Source organism: Eucalyptus grandis, chromosome 8, assembly GCF_016545825.1.
Source record: "Eucalyptus grandis isolate ANBG69807.140 chromosome 8, ASM1654582v1, whole genome shotgun sequence".
Lineage (NCBI taxonomy): Eukaryota > Viridiplantae > Streptophyta > Magnoliopsida > Myrtales > Myrtaceae > Eucalyptus > Eucalyptus grandis.
The window spans coordinates 49659998-49685844 of record NC_052619.1 but is presented as its reverse complement, the minus strand read 5'-3'; the positions used below and the strand labels follow the sequence as shown (position 1 = coordinate 49685844).

General features: G+C 37.8%; 1 protein-coding gene and 1 long non-coding RNA gene across 2 annotated transcripts; both read left to right on the top strand.

The window, feature by feature from the left end:
- Nucleotides 1–2245: 2245 nt before the first annotated feature.
- LOC108958644 lies at nucleotides 2246–3445 on the top strand. Its single transcript, XR_001985923.2, has 2 exons — nucleotides 2246–2476; nucleotides 2571–3445. It is a non-coding gene; the product is annotated as an uncharacterized LOC108958644 (long non-coding RNA).
- A 12431-nt stretch (nucleotides 3446–15876) lies between these two features.
- On the top strand, nucleotides 15877–24849 carry LOC104434182 (TMV resistance protein N-like). The gene is made up of 5 exons (XM_039300070.1): nucleotides 15877–16163; nucleotides 20694–21840; nucleotides 22421–22529; nucleotides 23781–23905; nucleotides 24778–24849. Exons 1-5 carry the CDS (start codon nucleotides 15877–15879, stop codon nucleotides 24847–24849), a joined length of 1740 nt encoding a protein of 579 aa, XP_039156004.1.
- The last annotated feature ends 998 nt before the right edge of the window (nucleotides 24850–25847 follow it).

Genomic DNA, 25847 nt, shown 5'->3' with positions numbered 1-25847 from the left:
TTTTCTTTTTTTTTAATCACAAAATTCATTTGTAAATATAATCTCTCCAAACACTATTTTGCTCAAAGGTACTTCACAATGAACTTTCATATTACAATTTAACAAACACAATTTGCATTTTGAAAAGCGTTTTCAACCTAAAGTTCTTTGTATTTTCTCAATAGTTTTCCCCAAAAGTCCAACCAAATGCACCTAAGCCATTAAGCACAATAAGTAACTATAATAGAATTATTAATAAAATAACCGAAAAAATCTTAAGTTTATTATACGGATATCAATTTAATCCTAAATTTATCAATTTAACCAATTTAATCTTATACATTTGCGAAAAGTTCCACTATAGTCCATCAAGTAAATTTTGATTCGAAATCATTAACGTAGCGGTTCAATCATCTTTGGCCGTGTATGCCGATGACATGGATGCCATTGTTTTGATTTTTTTTTTTTTTTCCAAATTTTTTCAGATTTTCTTTATTCAAATTTGCTCAAAATGACGTTGATTTGATTGATGAAGTAGTAATAATTCTCCGAAAACCATAGGAATTATGATTTATCTTTCATCCCACTTGATGTTATTTTTAAACAATGGTTATTTTAGAGAACAATAAGTGCATTCAAAATTTTAAGGCTTATTAAAAAGTGCAATTCCTAAAATATTCAAAATGTGCAATCAAGTTGTAAAGTTTATCAAATTAATGCAATTAAATCCTTCCATTAACCTTATTTAACTTAGCTTATGAAAAATGCTAATGCGGATTTTTTTTTTATTGTTTTATCTCCCCTAAGTAGGGTTAAATTTGTTAAAGTATTATGCATAAGACTAAAACGACATCATTTTGGTCCAAATGATTTTTTTACCTAATTCTTAGTTAAACCTTATTAAAAAAAGGATAATTTTTTTTTTCCAAAAAAGGAAATAAAGTGCATAGGTGAGGATGATTTATGAGGGTTGCCAAACTAGCAAAGTGAAAAAAAGAAAAAGAAAAAGAAAAAAGAAAAAGCGCACATTGACAAAGTTATGTCAGATTTTTTGTTAGTCAAGTTGGACAAAGCTAAAAAGGATGTGATTACACTAATTGGACAAGTATTAAGACTTAATTGCATTGATAGTTCATGAGCTAGAAAATTACCCTTCAAAAGCAACCCCATCTCTCCCCACCTATTTATACACATCGACATATGTAGTTGATGGTGCATCACTCAAACTACTTGCATTAAGTGTGAATATGTCTCTATGGATGCTGATTTTTAAATTTCAAGCTAAGCACTCCTAAAACCGCTGCATGTTATTGTTCAGTATTCTTAAAATGTTGTACCCTTTGAGTGTAAAAACAACTTGAAAATAGCAATTCAATGTTGTAATTTTGGGAAGTTATTATTAGTTAAGAAGCATACATACATTATCAAAAAGACTCTCAAACCAAGTAATGAAATCTAGCTTGGAGCCACGTGTAACTTCACTATAGTGGTAACTTGTTGGGGAGGTTTTTTGTTTTTTTTTTTTGGTCGGTACTTGTTGGGGAGGTTTTTTTTTTTTTTTTTTTTTGTCATTCTTACTCTAATCCTACTCGACACTCACTCGCAGACTTGTGCCCTGCCTCTTGCAGGGCATGGGAGTCGCAACCCACTCTCGAAACTTACGCGTCCCTACCCCCATCCCCCCCTGAGGAGGTGGGGATTTGAACCCCTCACCTCCCCCTTCCATGTTGGAAGGGTGGCCACTGGGTCGTGAACTTTTTCAAAACGTTAGAGACCAACTTCTAGAGTGAGTTAAAATTAAGTGAGTATGAAAATATGGAGATTGCAATGTGAACTTTTTCAAGACGCTAGAGACCAACTTCTAGAGTGAGTTAAAATTAAGTGAGTATGAAAATATGGAGATTGCAATGTGAGATTTTGAGAAGTTTGAGATAAGCTGTGCGCTTTTGGTAGAGAAGATGACGTGCGATTAGTCCTCAAAATGAGATATTTCTCCATAAAAGAGCCTGCGAGCATCAGCCTCCCTTTCCGCTCAATGGTGTGCTTTCAATTGAGTAAAATCTGAACGCCATTTTTAAATAAAAAAACCAGTTTCAGCTTTAAATTTATGAAACCGGATTGGTGTTTTCGAAAGAAAATGAGAAAAGGAAAGTGGAGGATCCTCTTTAAAGCAAAAGCAATACCTACCGATCGCTCAAAAGGAGCTTTACTCTGCCGTGTCTGCCACTAGCTCGGCGATCGGTGGAGCTTTTTGACTTTAGGGGTTTCCATAATTTATTCTGCGGGTCCTCTCTTTCCCGGAAATTCACCTTCGCTTTCCCCCGCGTTTCTTGACGTTTTCTTCGCCTCGAGAGCAACCACAGAGCCAAAAATCACCTCTCCTTGAGAAGCCTTAGTCGATCTTCTTTCTCGGAAATTCACCTTCGTCGCCCCCGCGTTTCTTGATGTTTTCTTCGTATTGAGAGCAATCACAGAGCCAAACCTCTTCTAGAAAAGCGTTAGTCGATATTCTTTCACTAAATCTTGTCACAGTTAGCCTTTTTTTCTTTTTATTGCTCGCTGTGTTTAAATTGTTGGTGAATGCATTGTAGATGATCGGCCACAAATTGGACTCCATCAAGACGTCGCTTTAATCACCATCTGAACTTTGACATGCCGGGCTGGCTATAAGTAGGTAATCGACTTGACTTGGAAATTTAATTAACTTCTTAGTATATATAAATATATCAACAAACATCGAGGCACAAGAAAGAGACTTGAACATATAAAAATTCATTGTGCTTGTTTGATGGTAGAGTCAGAGTGAGTGAGTAAGCAATTAAGGAGATTGCAGTGTGAGATCTGGAGAAGCTTGAGATGAGCTTTGTGTTTTTTTTTTGTAGAGAAGATGATGTGAGATTAGCCTTAAAGATGAGCTTTGTGTTTTTGCAGTTTGCCATTTGTACCGCTTGCAAATAATTTTAAAATATTTGTTTCTTCTTTACATTTTTTTATAAGTATAATTTGTCTTTGACGGACACGAAAGAAAATTAATTATAGTGTTGTCAAGTTTTAAATAGATGACTTCTTTGGGTGACATGACATTTCCAAATATTTAGCTCATCTAGTCCCACAACTAGTTTTCTCCACAAGGATCAGGAGAGGCTCCAATCAAAGGGTAGAGAGCGAGGCTTTCTCTTAAGATAATTCTGTATATCTTGACATTTAGCTCGACTAGTCCTTACAGATGCAAATATATCGTCCTGTCCATGTGCATTGAATGTGGCTCCGCGCACATAGCAGAAAGCGTAAGCTCAAATGCTATGCTTTGGAAATTAACTTCATGGCATCATGTGTCCAGGCTCTGAATAAGGGGAAAATGGGTTTTAGACTTCTTAGAGATATAACAAAATCTAGAATTGGCAATTTGAGTTCACCTGTTAAAATTATGTATTGATTGTGGCAATAAAAGTTATATATATATATAGTGTGTTTTAATTCGTGTTAGAAATCATCGGTACTACAAAATTCCAATGCGGAAAAAAGAAAGCATTTTGAACAAGGATAGCCATTTGCCTTACATGGCACTAAATTTCGGCAATAGAAAGCTAGTGTAATAATCATGGATAGTTTAACAAATAAGCCATCAACGCAAATCAAGCGTGTAGATTTTAGATTTAGTAAATGTGTTAAATGAGATTGTACGGTAATATTTGTCATCATTAATGAAGTCAATTCCAAGACGAAGTTATCGATTTCATTCTGACACTTTCAATAGTACAATGACTATGAATGTTTTCCTTACAATTCCACGTTGATTACAAAAGAAAGGGGGTGGTTTTGTTTTGCTTTCAACTCTGTGGCTGAAAAGCAAAAAACTCATCTAATACTGTTTTATTTTGGCTTAAAAAAGCAAAAATCAACTTTTTTACTCTCTCGTCAAAAAATGAAATGTTTCTTCAAATATTAAAATATGGTAAAAAGTATATTTAGATATACTTGTCAATATTGGACAAATGTAGAAGTTTCAGGTCAGAAGATTGAAAAATTAAAGTGTGAATTGGAAACAAAAAAAATCTCCTATTAGTTGACAAAAAAAACACTATTCGATATCCAATCCCATTATTCTTTTGCTGTAAAGAGGAACCTACCTCTTCTCTGTCTTCTAGCTCGTACTTTTTTTGGCCAAGTCACGATGAAAACCATGAAATATCTGCAAAATTTTACCATTTATTGATCAATCCAATGTCCTTCTAACGTCGTTAAAACATAGAAAAATCTGTTAAAATTTCAATTTTGCACCTTTCTCCCTTTTCTTTTTTATATATTGTTCTCCAGTCTTCAACCACCTGTCGTTTAATTATACCGCGTGTTGTGCCGCGTGCGTCCCACGTGACTTGGTAATATTGGGCTTTAAATTTTCCACTGGGAAAACTCCTCCCAGTCTCAGTGCCCATCCAAAGGTCTGATCTTCGGCAACGTTGCTTCGTTTCCCAGAAACTCGCCTTCGATTTCTAGGTTACTTTCGAGAGAGAGAGTGAGAGAGAGAGGCGGGGCACGCACCCAAGAAGAGCACGCAGACACGGCAGAAGGTGGAGGAGGCGGTATTCAATTCCTTTTTTCCATAGCCCGCTAGAAGTCGTTCAGGCGAGTGATGAACGCAGAGAGGAGGAACCGGTTTTTAGGAGAGAGGGGTGAACACCAAATCTTTCTGCTACGGGTACTCTATATCCCAGAAGTTCACCTCCATCGCCCCGGCGTTCTTTACTTTTTCCTCGTATCGAGAGCAATCGCGGAGCCAAAAATCGCGCCTGTTGTTCTGGGATTCGTTGGTGAATACAGGGTAGAGGATCGGCCGCATTTTGAATTCCATCGAGGCATCACCATCTGAACTCCGTCCACTAGGCAGACTGTAAGCACGTAATCTACTTGACTATAAAACTTTAAATAATTGCTGAGTGTCGCGACCCAATTTTTTCGGGGTGTGAACCACCTAGGGTTTGGCTAATGGATTGTTAAGTCTAGACTTAACTCGGGCTCTCCCAAGCCCATACCAATTCGCGACTTAGGTTCAAGTTTATAACATGCAATTGATTTTCAATTAGGAGTCGCCACTAATCTATTTTTGGTGGGTCGATTAGAAACCCAAGTAAAGTAATGGGAGATTTACTTTACTCCTACGAACCAGAGATTATGGGTACGGGGACTTGGTTACACTAGATTTCTTTAATGCCCTTTCGGTACCTTTATCTTTTATTTTGAAAAAAATTGTTTGGCAAGCAACTTGAATTGATTTTAATTCCTTAACATGTGAGGTGACCATGCAGATGCGCAATCCACCAATTTAACACTCAAGAAAGCAAATGAATAAATTGCAGGACTTACCTCATAACAACGAAAGCATCTGCGTTGTTAGTTTAGAATTCATATCAGCAGTCCTAAATATGATTTCTAATTAACACGCAATTTTTGTTTTGTTTTCCACTTAATTAATGAAAATCATGCAATATGCAATGCATGCTTATAATCTAATATGAAATGATATGGCATGACAACATGTCCTAAACCATATGAATAAAAATTTTATGATCTCTTAATGAGCATGCAATTGTTAAATATGAATCTAAATTAACCAAAATGACTTAATTCTAATGACGTGCAATGCAATGCAATGACGTACAAAATTATTTCATCTAAAATGACATGCGACATTGCAATTTAATATGCGAGCTATATGTCACGCGACATTTATTAAATGACCTAATCTGATGACGGTCAATTTCTAATTAGAAATAAACCTAACAATAATCACTAAATGACGTGCATTTCATGGACCTAATTCTATATGACATGGGTATTTTTATTTTCCTAACAAAACATGCAATTTATCTAGGAGAGATTATCTATCTATAATTGATAAACATGCAACCCTAACATGCAATGACGTGCAAAGAATGCCTTAATTCAACATGATATATGCATGATGATTTTTTTTTGTTTTTTTTTATTAATTTCGAAATTAAAATTTTCACATGCAATTCAAATAATGATAAAACTAACATCCTAAATGAATGTGCTTTTTCTTTTGGTTTTCTTTTCCATGATTTAAAATAAAATTCTTATTTTAAATATAAAAGATAATAACCAAACCTAATCTTAATTCAACATTTTTTGGATTTTTTTATTTAAAACTCGAGATAAGATTGCAATTTTAACCCTAAATCAGCAAATCTAATCCTAACTCAAATATTTTTGGATTTTTCTTTTATGAAAATAATACCGACTCAACCAACAGCGAATCAAATAAGATAAGATTGATATCTAAAAATTGACGAACCATATCTCGCGCATGAGATCGGGTTGGCCAATTTTAAATTAAATCGCAAATCAAATCTCGGGCTTGAGATTGGATTGTCGATTTTTATAAGGGATTGCGAGTCAAATTTCGGACACGAAAATCGGACTATCAATCCCTAGCTTGAGGGGCACTTTCATATTGGGATCTCAATCACATATTTAAAGAGAACAATTTCACTAAAAGAATAAAATAAAAAGGAAAGAAAAAGAAAACAGTAAGTAAATAAATAAATAAAAACTACCTAATTTTCCCTTTTCCTTCCAAGCTTCGTGTTCGTGGCAAGTCACCAAAGCAGAGGATCGGAGGTCCGGCAGGGAAGAAACTCCGGCGGCAGCAGGTGGCGGAGTTCGGGAAGGGGACTCGCGGGTCACTGCCAATTGCGAACAGCGGGTGCTGTGCAGGGGGTTTGGATCCGAGCGGCGTCGGCAAGGGGAGTCACGGACGACTGGGCTGGCGTCGCGGGTTGCTCGCGAAGGAGGCGCGGCGAGGCTCGACGTCGGGCCGGCACGGGCCTGCGTCACGGGGGCTGCGTCGGGGCGCTCGGATCACGGGCTTCAGCCGGCGGGGTGCTGCGGGGACGGCGGGAGGCCTCTGTGGCTGTGATGAGGAGCTCCGGCGTCGGATCGGGCTGTTGGGCGCGGCGTGCCGGTGAGAGAACCGAATCGGGGGCGAGCGTCGCGGCGCGGAGCAAGGGCGGCATCAAATCTGGGTCTTCGATGAGGCTCGGCACCGGCAAAAGGGAAGCGTCGAGCTGGGTCCGGGGCTTATGTCGTCGGGGACCTTGGATTTGCAAGCGGAGGGAACCCGGGTCTTTGGATCTTGACTCGGCTGCGACTGCTGGGTCACCGGTGGCTTGGGATATGACGGCGGAGACAGATTTGCGAGAGGAGGGTCGCAACGGCGGGGATTGGCGCGGCGTCCGGTGTCGCGGTGGCGCGGAGGTGCTTTGGTGCGAGTTGCGGGAGCGGTGAGTGGGGCGGAGGTGCTTTGGGAAGATGATGAACAGTAAAGGTCAAATCAACCTTTCTTGTTTCGGCCGCTTCCCCCTCAAACTCACTTCTCTCTTTTACTTTTTCTTGTGTACTTTCTGCAGGAAAATTTTCTTCTCTTTTTCTTTTCTTTTCTGAATTTTTTTCTCCAGAGAAGCCCCCTTTCTCTCTCCGTACGCGATTGCTTTTATAGGGGGTAAGAGATAAGCTTTCGATTTCCCCTTCAAATTTACATCCGCGATACATTTTCACCAACCGATCACTATTGATAAAGATTTAAGATTACAATGAATATTTTCTCGAAATCCAAATCTCGCAAAGATAAATCGCAATATTTTTTCACACATGTGCTCTTATCCAAAATATTCATATCCCGGAAAAATTTAAAATTTTTTATTTTTCACGAGATAATTAAAAACATGGGCTTGGGTCAACCAGCTCGCTCCGTGGGCTTAGTCCAACTAATTTGAACCCGTTCGCACTGGTCCAATAAATAAAATGCCAATAACAAAATAAATGCAAATATAAATCTATATGCTATGCAATTAATAAAATTAACCCCTAATTTCCTATGTAATAAATAAATAAACTAAATCGTCAAAATTTAGGTGTCAACAATGCCCTCTTTGAAGGTGAGCTCGAAGAGGTTGCCTTCAAAGATAATTTGAGACCTAAATTTTGGTTATGTGTATGCAATGGATGATATTTTTGTTGGAACATAAATTCCATTTTTAATGCAACTTATATGATGCATGGAAATGCTAATGCAAATGATAGATGAACCTACTTGAAATAACTTACCTTCGAGGAGGATAGAGTGATTCGAGGTAGTGGGTGTTACTTGTTCAGGACCCGTACCATTCTACGGTCGCCTAGAATAGTAACATGACTTTGTGAAGAGACTGCTTCCTAGGACCCGTACCATTCTACGGTCGCCTAAACGGGTTTGGTTGTGTCTAGGACCCGTAATTCTAGGGAAATAGGTTTTACCTTCCAAGACCCGTATCATTCTACGGTCGCCTGAATAGGGAAATAGGTTTTGTCTAAGACCCGTATCCACTTTCCACTTTCTAGGACTCGTACCATTCTACGGTCGCCTGAATGAGAAAATTGCTTTTCTAGGACCCATACCATTCTACGGTCGCTTGTTAGAGCAATAAATGTTGTCTAAGACCCGTACCATTCTACGGTCGCCTAGACTGAGGTTTTGCTTGGCTAGGACCCGAACCATTCTTCGGTCGCCCAACCTTGCGAACAGAGATCAACTGACCAGGACCCGAACCATTCTTCGGTTGCCTTAATCAGATTGAATCTAGAGAGAAATTTTTGGGGGACAACTCAATCGAGTGTCGGTATGTTTAAAATGGAATACCTGTGCGATGACAAATATTCAAGGTATGGATAGAGATATACTTACCTAGTATCATCTCCGATCTTCGGGGATATGTCTCCTGCAAAACAAGGTTGTAGGAGAGACAACATGCATTGGTAATCATAAACATGCATCAATTTAATGGAGGTTCATGATAATTTTCATTAATCTTGCATCACCTAATTTCCATTTTGAACACATGAGTGTCATGAATGTGTCAAATGAGGGATCATTTGGTCTGAAAGGACTTTTTCTCTCATCCTCATGGCAATTTCATCCTGACCTTTGATGCAGGATTTTATCAATCACTCTATCTCACCATCGTCATGCCAAACAAGGGTCTGAGCAATTTCGCAAGTGGTACGATCTCACCAATATGAGAGGTCTTTAAGAAAGACTGCAACGCTAGTTTGGTCCACGGCTTAGCAAAGGAGACTCTTTGAGTCGAGGCTATTATAAAAATGAATGATATTTCACAATCATCTTGGGGTTTACAAGCCAAGAAAGATGAGAAATGAAGCAGAAATTATCTTACTCACACTTCTTCAAGCGATGCTTTCAAACATATGAACTTCTACGTTAATTCAAGTGCCTTACTCTGAAGAGACTTTGCAAGGGACGTAACATAGGCTGGGTTCATGGGTTGAGAAATGAAATGATCAATAGGCTCAAAAAGTGTTTAGGGGGTTAAAGTTGGTGATCATCTTGACATTTCCACCAATTTTCCTCTCCACATCAAATATTTTCTTCACATCACAACTCCACTAATTGCAACATCTCAACATTTGAGTTTTTTTTTTTTTTTTTTTTTTTTTTTTTTTTTGGGTACCACCTTGTTGGAGATACGACTCACTTCATCAAGTGTTTGATTTTTTCTTTGGGCATTGGCCTTGCTTTTACCAGGCACACTGCTTTTTCATGCCCCATTTTTTTGCACTCCTTTTTTTTTTGACAAAGTCTTCATTTTCAGCATTGTAAATCATGCTACTTTAGTGGTTTGATCTTTCTTGCCTTGCCCCAGTGTGGGGGATGATCACCAACTAGGTTTAATGTGAAATGAATTCATAGGCTCAATGGGGCTATGCAATGAATAAAGTGTATAGGATAGAGAAAGAACTGCTCTTCGTCATCCTAAGGCACTTTAAATTATCGTACAAGTCACACTGTAAAAGCAATACTCGAAGATTGATGCAAGTGTGAGTAAGAAAATTCCTATCATTCATTTCAAATCTTGTCCTAGTATGGGATGACTCTTGACAAGGATAATTTAAAAAGCTCTTCATGTGTGTGGGCTCAAAAGGATGAACAATGGATATACCTGTAGTGTTTCGGGTAGCAGAAGAAACTGCCTCTCATCATCTTGGTTGACATACCCTTTGCGAGATCACCCTCTTCCTTGTGGGCATGGAATTTTTCACACAACTCACTGGGGGTCAATGTATGGAATAGGGTTTGGAATAGGGTTTGCCTTTCATTATTCCAAAGTATCCCCTTTCACACATTCAATTCATCTCACACAATTCATCAAGGAAGAAAAATGCAAGATGTGCAACAAATTTGAACAATTCAATTCACTGAGGCAATTTACTCATCATAGAAATGCTTGCAGCTCAAATCATGACAATGACAAATTCTATCATGGATAATACTTCTTGAAAGCATTAGAATTTACTGGAGTTTGAAAACTCACGACCATCCATTTCTGCTAGGATGACACCTCCTAAAAGTACCTTCCTTACCACATATAGGCTGTAATTTGGAGCAAACTTGCCCCAAATATTTTTCATTGCAAGTGCGCTTTAAACCTGTTGATCACAAGTCAGGTTTATGATCATGGAAACTTGATACACTATTCTTAGATGTCCCTTGTCATAACAAGCTATAGAATCATGCTCTGAGACAAGAAGCAACTGAGTCAGACAAACAAACAGGTTTAATATGCTACAAGCTTTGGGAAAATGTTTTTTTTTTTTTTAGCAGTGAAATGATTTTGCTTTTTAAAAAAGTTTTTGGGAAGAAGCATGAAAGAGTCCAGCCCTCAGGATTTCTCCGTGGATGATATTTTTCTTTTTCATGGTTGGATATCGTCATTGGACTGGTTTGGTATACTCCATCATGTCCTCAAAATTGGAAATAAATTTGTAATTTCATAGAATCAAATGAATTACATTATTAGAATGGAAATTGTGATTCCTAAACCCCTAAAAAGAGAAAAAAATCGAAAACGATTTCTTAAAAGCGGAAACCAATCCTAAAAAGTGATAAAAATTCCCACGAAGGGGAATGTGCAACAGTAACAAGTTACTCTTGCAGGCTAACGTCCATGTCTTCCAAAGGTCCTTCGTCATTGGCTCCTATGAAGAGGTCATCGAACAAACCTATGATTCCTTCCAGGGCGTCATCAGAGTTCTCTGTCTTTGGAGGCGTCAGATCGTCCATGTCATCCCATCCACGTGGAACTATGTTGTGGGAGTCAAAGTAAAAGCTGGGAGGAGCTGAATACTTCACCAGGTAATCAAACTTGCCACTAGGCTGCCCTAGAGTGTCCATTACTTCCACTTCATCCTGCTTTGTCTTAGGGACATTGTCATGTTTGGCAATGACTAGTGGGTTATCTTCTAGTTCAAACATGTCATTATTGCTCATCTGGGTCTTGTATTCCTGTTTCGGAACTACTACCTCAGGGAAAGCGGGTGCGGGAGTCAAATCCGCTCGGAGGGATTGGATTTGGGTTGTCATGAGTTGCATAGAGGTGAGCAACTGTTGGAGTTGGTATTCCATGGCAGAGATACGATCATGCATTTCAGTTTGTTCGGCCATTCTAGCTCTTAATCGCGTGATGATGGGCGAACGTGATGGATCCGTTATAACCTAATTATAAGAAATGAACAAAAATAAGCATTCTCATATGAAAATACGTCGATCCATGGCAATATTCTAGAACTTTATTCATCAATGGAGCTTTTGACAAACCTATTGAAATAGAAATTCAAAACGTCCTAAACAAATGAACTAGGAAAGTAAATGACTCAAACTTCCTAATCTAAAACTAAAAATAGCAAGATTGATTCAAGCATTTCATTTGGCTTGATCAATATACACTCGGGACACCATTCGGCGCAATCGTTTATTCTCCTCTTGAGCTTTTTCAGCAACTCTTTTGAGGCGTTTATTCTCAGCTCGATTGGTGATCTTCAACGGTGCCTCCGGTATCTTTGGAAGCAGCTCTTCAGGAATCTTGTGCCGTTTGATATACTTAATCGAGGCATAGTACTTCATTTCCCTGCCTTTCAATTCCTCCTCGGGCCATTTGAGTTTTTGTGGACGGCACATGTCCCACATCGATTTGATGGTGAGAATGGAATCTCCATGGCCTCGGCTTCCATCAACAAAGCTAACTTGGAGCGGATCCGCTTGTAACGTCGGGGGAAGCCCTTGTACAACTTGATACTGACGAGTCACTCTAGTCGGATAGTACTCCAATGCTCCAGTGAATCCCAATAGAGGGATTGGGCCAACTCTTCCACACAAGAGTCTCGCTACCCGAACTTGGAACCATTTAGCATGCCATAGGAAACCCTTGGGAGTTGGTTTTTTCATGAAAGCTAGCCACCTAGAATAATGATAATCTGGTGCATGTTTTTGATTGTTCTCAAATCTCATAATGGGATGATTAGAATTACTAACATCATGTATAGTCATTGAACCACCAAATCCTTTTATATGAGAAAGGAACCGGATTTGTAAAAGTTCAGGAGAGAAATGGAGAGTCTTATCGCCACCTCTTTTGAAATGAGTGAGAGAAAGAAAAGTTTCAGTTAAAACAGTGTTTACAAAAAAATTTCCTTCCAACACTTGCCTAACAAATTGAGCAATCAAAGGGTTAATAGCATTCTTGCAGTAAGGAAATACTATAAACCCAAAGAAAGCTAAGAGGAAAATCCTACGAATTTGAAATGAGGTGCCTTTTTCAAAACATTTTTTCAGAAAAGATAAAGGACATGCATTACGATGGGCCTTTAAAACCTTTCTTATGTCATCTTCTTTAATTCTCAGAAAATCAGATAAGGCCATAACATGATCTATTCCGATAGGCGGACTAATCAATTAAGCTTTTAAGGACTTCCCTATGGTGATGCTATATTCTTCCAAGGTGGGAGTGAGTTCATGCTTACCGCCGAAGATGAAGGTAGAAGTCTCGGGGCACCAACAAAGGGGGCGAGTGCTTGGACAAGGCCGCCATGGATGTTGATACGCAGCAGTGGAAGCAATCGACCAATATGTGACTCTACGAATTGACGGCTATTCTGATTTAACTTGTCCCACCAAGTGCTAAGCTCTTCCTTTGGAGGGAGAATGATCCGAATGTCCGGTGTCCCCATTGTATATTAATCAAAGCTCGGGACAATCCTAATGCCATGGACCGACAAAATAATGTGACAAAGTAAGTAAATTGCAAAGGCAAAAATTAGAGAACTTACTTTACCAATGATTGACAATCACATAGACATGCGCATGGTAAGTGGCTCAATTTCTACTCTATAAGGCTTATCAAGGTGGAGCCACAGAATGATCGGACTAGCCACGGGCTTGTGGACTATGTCGGGTCCTCATGACTCGGCTTGGTCAAAGAGCCGACTCCGGGTCGCGGGCATGCGGACCGAGGTGGGTACTCTTGACACCATGAAAGAAACTTCGGGATTGAAATGGGCGACTCATACCGCGAGCATGCGGTCGAAGTGGTATCCATCTCAATACCATCATAAATGATCAATGCGGCCCGGTCCGGCGGCGGGTTGTGTGTGCAAAGTGTAGTGATAAATGCAAGGCATGCATGACAATTTATATCAAGCAACACTTCATATATGAAAGTAAACCATACATTCCTACACCTCCCTGCATAACAAAGGTTAGCAAACACTTCCCCTTATACCTCCCATCCTGCAAGAACATTTAACACCTTAAATGTTAGGGACGTACCTGGAATCCTCGCTGCCAAACAAAACATTTTTCAAAAGAAAAGAAAAATTGGCCTAAGTCCACTAAGAGTTTCAACTCAAGTCCCCAGCGGAGTCGCCAAGCTGTCGCGACCCAATTTTTTCGGGGTGTGAACCACCTAAGGTTTGGCTAATGGATTGTTAAGCCTAGACTTAACTCAGGCTCTCCCAAGCCCATACCAATTCGTGACTTAGGTTCAAGTTTATAACATGCAATTGATTTTCAATTAGGAATCGCCACTAATCTATTTTTGGTGGGTCGATTAGAAACCCAAGTAAAGTAATGGGAGATTTACTTTACTCCTACGAACCAGAGATTATGGGTACGGGGACTTGGTTACACTAGATTTCTCTAATGCCCTTTCGGTACCTTTATCTTTTATTTTGAAAAAATTGTTTGGCAAGCAACTTGAATTGATTTTAATTCCTTAACATGTGAGGTGACCATGCAGATGCGCAATCCACCAATTTAACACTCAAGAAAGCAAACGAATAAATTGCAGGACTTACCTCATAACAACGAAAGCATCTGCGTTGTTAGTTTAGAATTCACATCAGCAGTCCTAAATATGATTTCTAATTAACACGCAATTTTTGTTTTGTTTTCCACTTAATTAATGAAAATCATGCAATATGCAATGCATGCTTATAATCTAATATGAAATGATATGGCATGACAACATGTCCTAAACCATATGAATAAAAATTTTATGATCTCTTAATGAGCATGCAATTGTTAAATATGCAATCTAAATTAACCAAAATGACTTAATTCTAATGACGTGCAATGCAATGCAATGACGTACAAAATTATTTCATCTAAAATGACATGCGACATTGCAATTTAATATGCGAGCTATATGTCACGCGACATTTATTAAATGACCTAATCTGATGACGGTCAATTTCTAATTAGAAATAAACCTAACAATAATCACTAAATGACGTGCATTTCATGGACCTAATTCTATATGACATGGGTATTTTTATTTTCCTAACAAAACATGCAATTTATCTAGGAGAGATTATCTATCTATAATTGATAAACATGCAACCCTAACATGCAATGACGTGCAAAGAATGCCTTAATTCAACATGATATATGCATGATGATTTTTTTGTGTTTTTTTTTATTAATTTCGAAATTAAAATTTTCACATGCAATTCAAATAATGATAAAAACTAACATCCTAAATGAATGTGCTTTTTCTTTTGTTTTCTTTTCCATGATTTAAAATAAAATTCTTATTTTAAATATAAAAGATAATAACCAAACCTAATCTTAATTCAACATTTTTTGGATTTTTTTATTTAAAACTCGAGATAAGATTGCAATTTTAACCCTAAATCAGCAAATCTAATCCTAACTCAAATATTTTTTGGATTTTTCTTTTATGAAAATAATACTGACTCAACCAACAGCGAATCAAATAAGATAAGATTGATATCTAAAAATTGACGAACCATATCTCGCGCATGAGATCGGGTTAGCCAATTTTAAATTAAATCACAAATCAAATCTCGGGCTTGAGATTGGATTATCGATTTTTATAAGGGATTGCGAGTCGGATTTCGGACGCGAAAATCGGACTGTCAATCACTAGCTTGAGGGGCACTTTCATATTGGGATCTCAATCACATATTTAAAGAGAACAATTTCACTAAAAGAATAAAATAAAAAGGAAAGAAAAAGAAAACAGTAAGTAAATAAATAAATAAAAACTACCTAATTTTCCCTTTTCCTTCCAAGCTTTGTGTTCGTGGCAAGTCACCAAAGCAGAGGATCGGAGGTCCGGCAGGGAAGAAACTCCGGCGGCAGCAGGTGGCGGAGTTCGGGAAGGGGACTCGCGGGTCACCGCCAATTGCGAACAGCGGGTGCTTTGTGCGGGGGTTTGGATCCGAGCGGCGTCGGCAAGGGGAGTCACGGACGACTAGGCTGGCGTCGCGGGTTGCTCGCGAAGGAGGCGTGGCGAGGCTCGGCGTCGGGCCGGCACGGGCTGCGTCGCGGGGCTGCGTCGGGGCGCTCGGATCACGGGCTTCAGCCGGCGGGGTCTGCGGGGGACGGCGGGGAGGCCTCGGCGGCTGCGATGTGGAGCTCCGGCGTCTGGATCGGGCTGTTGGGTGCGGGCGTCCGGTGAGAGAACCGAATCGGGGGCGAGCGTCGTGGCGCGGAGCAAGGGCGGCGTCAAATCTGGGTCTTCGATGAGGCTCGGCACCGGCAAAAGGGAAGCGTCGAGCTGGATCCGAGGCTTATGTCGTCGAGGACCTTGGATTTGCAAGCGGAGGGAACCCGGGTGCTGGATCTTGACTCGGCTGCGACTCTGGGTCACCGGTGGCTTGGGATCTGACGGCGGAGACAGATTTGCAGAGGAGGGTCGCAACGGCAGGGATTGGCGCGGCGTCCGGTGTCGCGGTGGCGCGGAGGTGCTTCGGTGCAGAGTTGCAGGATCGGTGAGTGTGGCGGAGGTGCTTTGGGAAGATGATGAACAGTAAAGGTCAAATCAACCTTTACTATTTCGGCCGCTTCCCCCTCAAACTCACTTCTCTCTTTTACTTTTTCTTGTGTACTTTCTGCAGGAAAATTTTCTTCTCTTTTTCTTTTCTTTTCTAAATTTTTTCTCCAGAGAAGCCCCCTTTCTCTCTCCGTACACGATTGCTTTTATAGGGGGTAAGAGATAAGCTTTCGATTTCCCCTTCAAATCTACATCCGCGATACATTTTCACCAACCGATCACTATTGATAAAGATTTAAGATTACCATGAATATTTTCTCGAAATCCAAATCTCGCAAAGATAAATCGCAATATTTTTTCACACATGTGCTCTTATCCAAAATATTCATATCTCGGAAAAATTTAAAAATTTTTATTTTTCACGAGATAATTAAAAACATGGGCTTGGGTCAACCAGCTCGCTCCGTGGGCTTAGTCCAACTAATTTGAACCCATTCGCACTTTGGTCCAATAAATAAAATGCCAATAACAAAATAAATGCAAATATAAATCTATATGCTATGCAATTAATAAAATTAACCCCTAATTTCCTATGTAATAAATAAATAAACTAAATCGTCAAAATTTAGGTGTCAACACTGAGATATATACATATCTTGACAGAGGTCGAGGCGCGAGAAACAAACTCGCACGCATAAATGTTTGATGCAATTGGTTGCGCTTGTTTGATGGTATTCCTATTTCCGATTCCCCTTAGGTTGAAGCCCATAATTGTTGGCAGGATCTTAGGAAGAGGAGCTCGGAGGCAATCAGATGGTGCATTTGTTTCGCAAAAAAAAAAGAGTGATTTGGAAACATTTCTCTAAAAATGATTGTTTATATCGTTTGAAAAATAAATGAATGCAAAATTTATTTATTATCCATGAAAATATTTAGGCATAAATTGTTATCAATGATGACAATATTTTCTATTGACTAATTTGTCTAAACAATATAAACAATCATTTTTTGGAAAATATTTTACAAATTACCTAATTTTCACGAACGCACCCATAATGTTTTCCTTCGCATGACTTAAGAAGTGGCAGTCTTGTTACAGATCTCTATGTATTTACTTTCACTTTTTACTTGCATATTTTTTCCTTAATGGTAGAACTTGGTTAGATTTAACATTGTCATTTTAGTAAATTTTTCCATTGTAAAGGCCTAAAAACACTAAGAAATACGCTTTTCCTTACCAAAAAAAAAAAAAAAAAAACACTAAGAAATACGCTCTAGCACATAACACGCCTTAATCTTAATTTTGTAGTACACATCTGATCTCATGTGCACGGCCACAATTGCAATTGCAAAGCGACATTTTGGCCATTAAGTGAAATATGGTAGACGACATTTTTAAGAGAAAGAAAAAATTCATATTAGCAATCCACTTATCAATCTTTAACAAATTATTGTGGTAGCAGTATCGGGCTAGAGCCCAAAATTAGAATTTCATGCAAACTTGTCTTGGCAAAGACATGCCAACTTTAAATTAATAAGCACAAGTTTTACATAAATTTATATCAAATAAATTTAGTCATTATATTATTCTTAGTAAATTAGATTAGTTGTTTAAAAAAACTTATGCTAAAATTAAGTGAATTTCAAAGACATTAAATCAAATACGTATCTAGAAATTTGAAATCTAAATTAATATATTAAATAAGATTATAAGTTGAAATTTCAATCTTCTTGTGTATTTTTATCATAAGCACATCACAATGGGGTTGTAAAACTAAATGATGAGACGATACACCATTTACATCTAGAATTAGATGTCACTTTAGTACTTTTTATTAGTGAAACTACCTGATGGTCAATTAAATAGCAATTATTCAGTTGATAAGTTGATAAATAGAAATTATAAGTTAAAGTGCTTGAGTTAATATGATGTGAATACGTTTATGATTAAGCACAGTTAAAAATGTGCAATCAAATGCATACTGAAATAGATTTAATTTTCTTTGAACAATTTGAATCATTATCCAATATTTTCAATCGTTCGTTATTTTATAATAAGTAAACAAATTGACAAACTAAGAAATAAGATAACGCCTATTTATGATGACAATATTGTTGTTTTAAATTTATATAATTAGATTAAATGCATGTATCTTCAACTGTATTGGACTTGTATATGATTTATTTAATTTTATTTTACATAGGCATACTTGGAAATCACCGGTTTAACCATTTGGAAAAAGCTGATGATGCTGGAGACCATATAAACCACTCACTGCTCACTTGTCTTATTTTAACTTCTTCACCATGAAAGCGATCGACAACAAATAGGGAGAAGTTTATTTTATTTTTATTTTTGGTAAAAATAGGGAGAAGTTTATTTGTATTGGAAAAAAGACAGATCGAAGAACCATATGAATAAAAGAGCAGAACCACCCTTAGAATTGGGAAAATTTCAAATAAAGATCTGAAGTGCTATTATTTTCTTAAATAAGGATATAAAGTGAACATTATTTCAAATAAGAGCTCGAAAATAGATATATCAAGTAAGGACCTAGCTTTGTTGGCTTGCCGGCTAGCAAAAAATGACAGCCGATCATGGGTATTTTCATTTAAATAAAATCTAATTAGATTAAAAATGTAAAAATTAAAAATTAAAAAAGCAAAAATAGAGGGGCTACCAACCCAACTCGCCTAGACCTAGTCAAGGGTTGCCATCCTTCACGTAGGCTTGGCGGCCCTCGCCCAACGCCCGGGGCCTCGTTTTTCTAGGTTGGGGTGAGGGCAGGGGGGGGTGGGGGTGGGGGCCCCGGGGGCACTTGGTGAAGGCCACCAAGCCTATGCGAGGGCCGACGACCCTCACCTAGGTCTAGGAGAGGGTCACTGGCCTCTCTTGTCTCTGGCGAGGGCCTGCTAGCCCTCTTGCATGTGTTCTTTTTTTATTTTTAGTTTGGAAAAATAAAAAAGAAAGAAAAAAGGAAAAATTTTAAAAGACGGAATTGTCTTTCACCGAACAGTGAGTTCAAGCCCTTATATGAGATTGATATGGCCACTCAGGCCCTTCTTTGAGAATATGAGGACACTTCGCGTCATTATTTGAAATAATTTCCATTTTAGATCATTATTTGAGAAATTGATGGCACTTCAAGCTCTAATTTTAAATTTTCCCCTTACAAATTTATTTTGAAGAGGTTAGACTTTTGTCTAGTTTGTTCATTATTAAACAAATTGAAAAACAAAAAGTATGTACGGCAACCCAAGACTAGTTGAATTTTATTGAAATAAGTTATATCATTTTGATCTTTCTGTAATTTATTTTGTTTACTATTTAGATAAAGTAAATGTAATTTTAATTTACTCATATATGTACCTTTTTAATTTTTTTTTTTAATATTAGAAAACTCACATGGAAAAAATCACCCGATTGTGATTAAAATATGGTGCTTCTTTCGATCTTATTTAGAAATTGAGAAAATACCTTTTCCCCCTAAACGAGAAAATACTTTTACCTTGCACGAATCGTGCTTCTTTTGCTCTTACACTAGACCCCATATATTGTAGTTTTGTATAAGAATTATGCAGAACTTCCATAGCAACAATAGTATAAGTTTATAGCAGTCCAATTTGAATTTTATGACTTTACATTTTAATTAGTTAGTCAACCTCGGCATTACTATAATTCGTATTCCTTCCCAAGTAATTTAATTTGTGAATATTCCGTCGATTCCGTAAAATATCTTCTTCGGCTCATCTTCAAAACATGATGAATTAACCCTTAAAAATTTACTTATAATATAATTTTGCACTTTTCTCATAGCTTAGATAAGAAATGTTCCCACTTCGATGTTATTATCCAATATTACAAACCTTTACTTAAAATGACATCACTTATGTTTTTTTTGTTATTTCGTTAACTGAAATCATCGATGATTTAGTCAACCTTACTTGCTATGCAAACAAAAAGAATGCTAAAACTACTGGAAGAGTTTAAATTAGGACAAGAGATGGAATGTCGTGTATGTCATGTGTCTACTTGGAAGCCATCACCTTTTCTATTTGGGGATATATTAAAAAGCTAGTTTCTCTTCTCAATTCTTGAAATTGAGGGCCTTTCCATGAGATAAATTTCAACGGACATATCGACTGATTATAACGCTTAATTTGCATGAGTGGTCATTGGAATAGTCAGCTCATTTAACCATATCTTTGACTGAAACAATATCTTTCCCACTTTGCTGCAGCCACGGACATATCTTTGTATTGTGCTCATTTCTTTTTGGATTTTATGCCACTGCATTATTTTAGTTAGTCGATTCTAGCATTAGTAAAACAAATTACCCTGTCCAGTTTTATGAATATTATTCCGTTCCTTCCATCAAGAATATCTCCTTCATGTCGGCTCATGCATTGTTAAACATCTCAAATTCGTCAAACCGATCAGGGACATATTTCCACAAATTTCCACGCATGCATCAATTTAATCATACTGTGCCAAGCCGAAGGACATTACCTATACACTTTCTTTCTTACCTTTGACTGAAACAACTTCTTCCTGCTATGCTGCAGCCAAGGAGAAGAAATTGAGTCATTTGTTGAAGAGGTCATGCGTAAGATCTGTGACAAACGTGTGGATGTGCCTGAAAATTTGGTTGAAGATTATCGTCAGATAAAAGCCATAATAGAGAAGTTGGATGTTGACTCTAGTGGTGTACGTTTCATTGGGATACACGGAATGGGGGGTATTGGTAAAACTACACTTGCAAAAGTTGTGTTCAACAAACTATGTTTTGGCTTTGATGATGCTTTTTTCCTGAATGACATTCGAGAAGCCACGCAACATGGTCTTATAAACTTGCAGAAAAAGTTATTATCAGGTTTTTGTGGTTCTAGGATTGTTGAACACATTAAAGACATTGGAGATGGGATGCAATTGATGAAGAAAGTATTTAGGACTAAAAAAGTCCTCATTGTCCTTGATAATCTAGACAAGAAAGAGCAACTCGAAAAGCTAGTTGGGAAATCTAATTGGTTTAATTCTGGTAGTAGGATCATTATCACAACTAGGGACAAAGGTATCTTGATGACTCAAATGGAATCATCCAGTAAAGAGGACTTAAGTCAACCCGAAGGAATTTTGGACTATGAAGTTCATGGAATGGGATTTGATCAAGCACTTCAGTTGTTTTCTAAGCATACTTTTGGAAGTGACTCTCCTATGGAAGACTATGTTGCTCTTTCAAAAGCTATTGTTGATAAAGTGGATAGGCTTCCGTTGGCTGTCGAGGTGATCGGTTCATTGCTCTATTGCTGCAGCTCTACCCTGGAGCCACATTTTGATAAAAGAAACCTATGGAAAGACACGTTGAAGAAGTTAGATAGAGGTCCGTTTAAGGATGTTCGGGATATATTAATGATAAGTTATGAAGGATTGGAGAATGAGCAAAAAGAAGTATTTCTGGATATTGCTTGCTTTTTCACCAATGAGGAAAAAACATATCCAATTATCATGTGGGATAATTGTAATTACAATCCTCACATTGCAATACCTATCCTCCTCCAACGGTCCTTGATAAAAATTGGAGATGATAATAAGTTTTGGATGCATGACCAAGTTCGAGATCTGGGAAGGTACATCATCCTCAAAGAATATCCTCACAAATTTAGTAGGGTATGGATTCATGAGGATGTTGTAAAACTATTGGAGAGTAAAGAGGTAAGATGGAAAAGTATGACCCATAATTTTAATATGGAAAAAGAAACTTCTTGAATTTTCGCTTTTATTCTATATTTAGCTTTGTTTAACTCTCCATTTGTTTTGTGAGACCAAATAGATAGATTGTCTGATAGTTAGCATTATTGTCTATTTTTTGTAGAATGCAAAATAATTTTCTGGAAATTCTGAAACAACGAAGCGCCGTTTCACGTCCTATACAAGGAAAGTCTGAAGAAAACTAGCTATATGAAGAATTTTAAATTACTTCCAAACACAAATATGGAGAAAATGAAAAAAATCCTATGAAGATTTGAATTTGATATGCTAATTATATTTCTTGAAAAGTAGAATTTGGGAAATGGAGAAATGATTTATAAGATATATTCCAAAAGAAGCTGAAAATTTTCCGTTGATGGTGTGAACGAAAACATATAAGTCTACTTGCTGGGAAAAGGTGTGTGCCATGTTGGGTATTTTGTTGGAGAAATTGTTTACTAGCGTTCATGTTCTTCTTTTCTTTATAGCTCTGGAGTAGTGTTGAGAGTTGTGCTCTCAATTAATCTTGAGTCTCTATTGGCAGAGAAAGGAAGATGTAAAAGCACTAAGCTTGACTTACGATGGCCACAGCATTGCACCTAAAGAATTGGCTGCTCTACCAAATCTAAGGTTCCTTCGAGTGAAAGGCATTGGTATTTTTGGCAACTTCAACAATCATCTTTTGAAGCAAAGATGGCTTTTTCCGCGAAGGTGGCAAACGATTTTCAGTGCAAATGACATTCACTTCCATAATTTGTTCATGCTTGACCTTTCAAATAGCAATATTAAAGATGGTTGGGATGGGTGGAGCCAAATGAAGGTATGATATGCCTTACTTATGTACTTCTTTCTTTCATTACCTCATCTGATTGTAGAATATATCTTGCATTAGTACCATTCTGTCTTGTTATACACGTAAGTAAAGCACAATTATGTCCCACCTAAAAAATTCTCTATGTGGTTTACAACCTTGCGTGGTGTAGGCCTTGGAAATGGTGTATTTCAACAGAAGAAAGTGCCATTTTTCTTCAGTATGCATCATATATGCTTTGAATGACATCAAGTTCGAGATTGGTAACACTTAACTTGAATTGCGTAAAGGATCACAAGTTTATCTGGAATAGCTTAGTTGATTATCTGAATCGAGGCATGCTCGAGCTTGAAAATGTTGATTCAACCGGTTCACTGGCCTAATTTAGTATTTTAGTATTTGCTTATATGTATTTTGGTTCTAAGCCGCGCACCGTGGGCTTTGAAATAAAAGATGTGAAGTGAAGGGTGGGATGTTCTTCGTATTTCCCATGTGGTATAAATTTGGCTCATAACATGGGTCAATCTCCATAAAAGAATAAAAGTAAAAAACTCAAGTTGGCGATTATTCTGAAAAGTTCGAAGTACGAGGATCATTTGCAACATCTTTTATTCTACAGCTGATTCTCATCTATTCTTACTACCAGATACACTGATGTTACTCATTCTTTTACTTCAATTTTTTTTTTTTTTTACAGATGATTCAATTAAAGGTTCTAAATTTGACGGGTTGCATACAATTAAAAAGGACACCTGAGTTGTCTAACTTCATGTCCTTGGAGATGTTAATTCTTGCTCGGTGTGTCAAGTTATCCAAAATTCGCAGGTCCATTGGCAAGCTTAAACGCCTACACACTTTAAATATCAAAGGATGCAAGTCGCTTTGTAGTTTGCCTGCAGAAATCGGTTCTCTACAATCTTTGACAGATATTATCATGCCCCAAAATTTTCAACCCTTCAAGCTTCCCGAGACATTTGGCGACCTCAAATCTCTGTCAAGTTTTATATTAGACGAGCACCCTAGAATCATCCAACTTCCGAATTCTATTGGGGGTTGGTGAAACTTACACATTTATCTTTATGTGGGTGTGTAGATATAAAGGAGCTTCCATCGTCTATTGGAGAAATGGAAATGTTGGTTAAGTTGGATTTATCACATTCAGGAATAGTTAAACTTCCGGATTCCATTGGATATCTAGAGAAACTAGAAGTGATTGGGGTAAGCTCTACAGAGATAAGAAAGTTTCCCCATACTATCGGACAGTTGAAGATGCTTGAAGAGTTACATGCCAAGAATTGTCGGAATTTGACAGATGAAAACCTAGAGGAAATCGGGAAGCTATCCCATTTGAGGATATTGGACTTATCGGATACTCTTTTATCTAGATTCCCTTCGGCGCTAGGTTGTCTCTCTCGTCTCCATACACTTGAATTTGGTTCACGTCACCTTCAAGAAATACTTGATCTTCCCTTAAGTTTGACACGCCTTCACATGCAAGCGCATCACTTCCCATCTATTCTTGACCTTTCAAGTCTCTTCAGTTTAGATTATCTAGAATTTTATAGATTAACCACTTCAACAGAGCAACCTAGTCCAACTTGGACGAACAATTTGCCAGAAGAGCATTTGATCCATCCGCTTCCATCTAGTTTGTCAACCTTGAAATTTAGGGGCATCAGTCTACTGCCACCCTTTTCCAACTTAGAAAAATTGGTGGATCTGTGGGTCATTGAATATCAAATGTCACGCTTCTCTATCTCCCCGGACCTAATACATTTGATGAAATTGAAACTAAGTGAATGCAAATTGCTCGTGGAAATAGCTGGTCTGTCACTCTTGAAAAGTCTACGGTGCTTGGATCTGAACAGATTAGAAAGTTTGATTGAGATTCATGATTTGTTGGAACTAGAATCCTTGTTGTACTTCCGTATTTCCCATTGTTGTAGGATAGAAAGGTTACCCAATTTGTCAAAGTTAGATAAGTTACAGCAGATTGAGATAGAAGATTGTCCGAAGATAAGATCCCTCGAAGGTCTCGAGGGCTTAGAAAGCTTGGAGTTGGATAATCGTGATTGCAATGTTCTGGAAAGATTGCTGGATGGCAAGACATGGACCTGGCTTTCCCGCAGTGCCTCTTAGTACAAGACGTTCCGGACTTTTAGGCCACCGGACACTTATTATAACATTGCCAATTTCCTTCGTGAGAACCTTGTTGGCAGCATAATTCGTCTTTTTGCAAACAATGTTCAATTGAGATGTGGTCATGCAATTGCTGAGCGGTTCCTGCCAGTGGTCAACCACTGCCATATCTACATACTTATCTTATATAAAAGCTATGCTTGTAGTAAGTGGCGGTTCCGTGGACTAGGCCACATGGGAAATTGCACATCAAAGACAAATGGGAAAAAGGAATTTGACTCATTTTCTACGACGTGGAGATGGATGATGATAAGCTTCAAACCGATTTATATGTAATGCCCTGGATCAGCACAGGTGAAAATAGTGGAGGAATGGGAAGAGGCTGTGGATATCTGGGGTTCGACCTGAAAACTAACAGGTAATGCCGCTATTTTGACTTAATTAGGGGGTAATATGTCATTCAACTGAACTTTACCCCGTAGACTTTCAAAGTCACTGCAATGCAAACGTTTGCTTAAAAATATTCAAGAACACTCAAGTTGATTCTCACGCTATGTTTGGAAGAGTTTTTTTGGGTGGCTGCAGAAATTTAAAGTAAAGAAAACATATTCTTTGAGTTGGCTGGATGTTGTAGGATGCGGAGACGTACAAATAGAGAGATGAAGAGAGAAAAATGAAAATTGGCATTTTTAAATTGTAAGTATAGTGATTTTCGTTGGATAGTTACTGTATTATCCTTCACAATCTTGTCATTTTCTATAACTTTCGAGGGTATATTTGGAAATAAGCGAAAATGTGTGACTTTGTCCCCTGCTTTCTTCACGCCTCGGCGAGGAACAGAATGAGTGGATATCTTAAGTTAAAAAAAATTAAGGAAATTTTGATTTTACCCATTGAACTTTTGACATGGTGTTTGGTTGGTTTAAAGTGTAATTTTTTTTTTTCGAATTTTGTGTCAAATGCCCTTTGCCTTTCTCAATTCAAATAAAAATTAAATAAAATACATTAGAAGAAAAAAATT

Bases quoted from the DNA above. Each gene is read 5' to 3' on its own strand.
- LOC104434182 (XM_039300070.1), top strand. From the start codon at position 15,877: ATGAGGCTCGGCACCGGCAAAAGGGAAGCGTCGAGCTGGATCCGAGGC. The intron at 21,841-22,420 runs GTAAGATGGAAA...CTCTATTGGCAG, and splicing joins AACTATTGGAGAGTAAAGAG to AGAAAGGAAGATGTAAAAGC. The intron at 23,906-24,777 runs GTAAGCTCTACA...TGTTCTGGAAAG, and splicing joins AGAAACTAGAAGTGATTGGG to ATTGCTGGATGGCAAGACAT.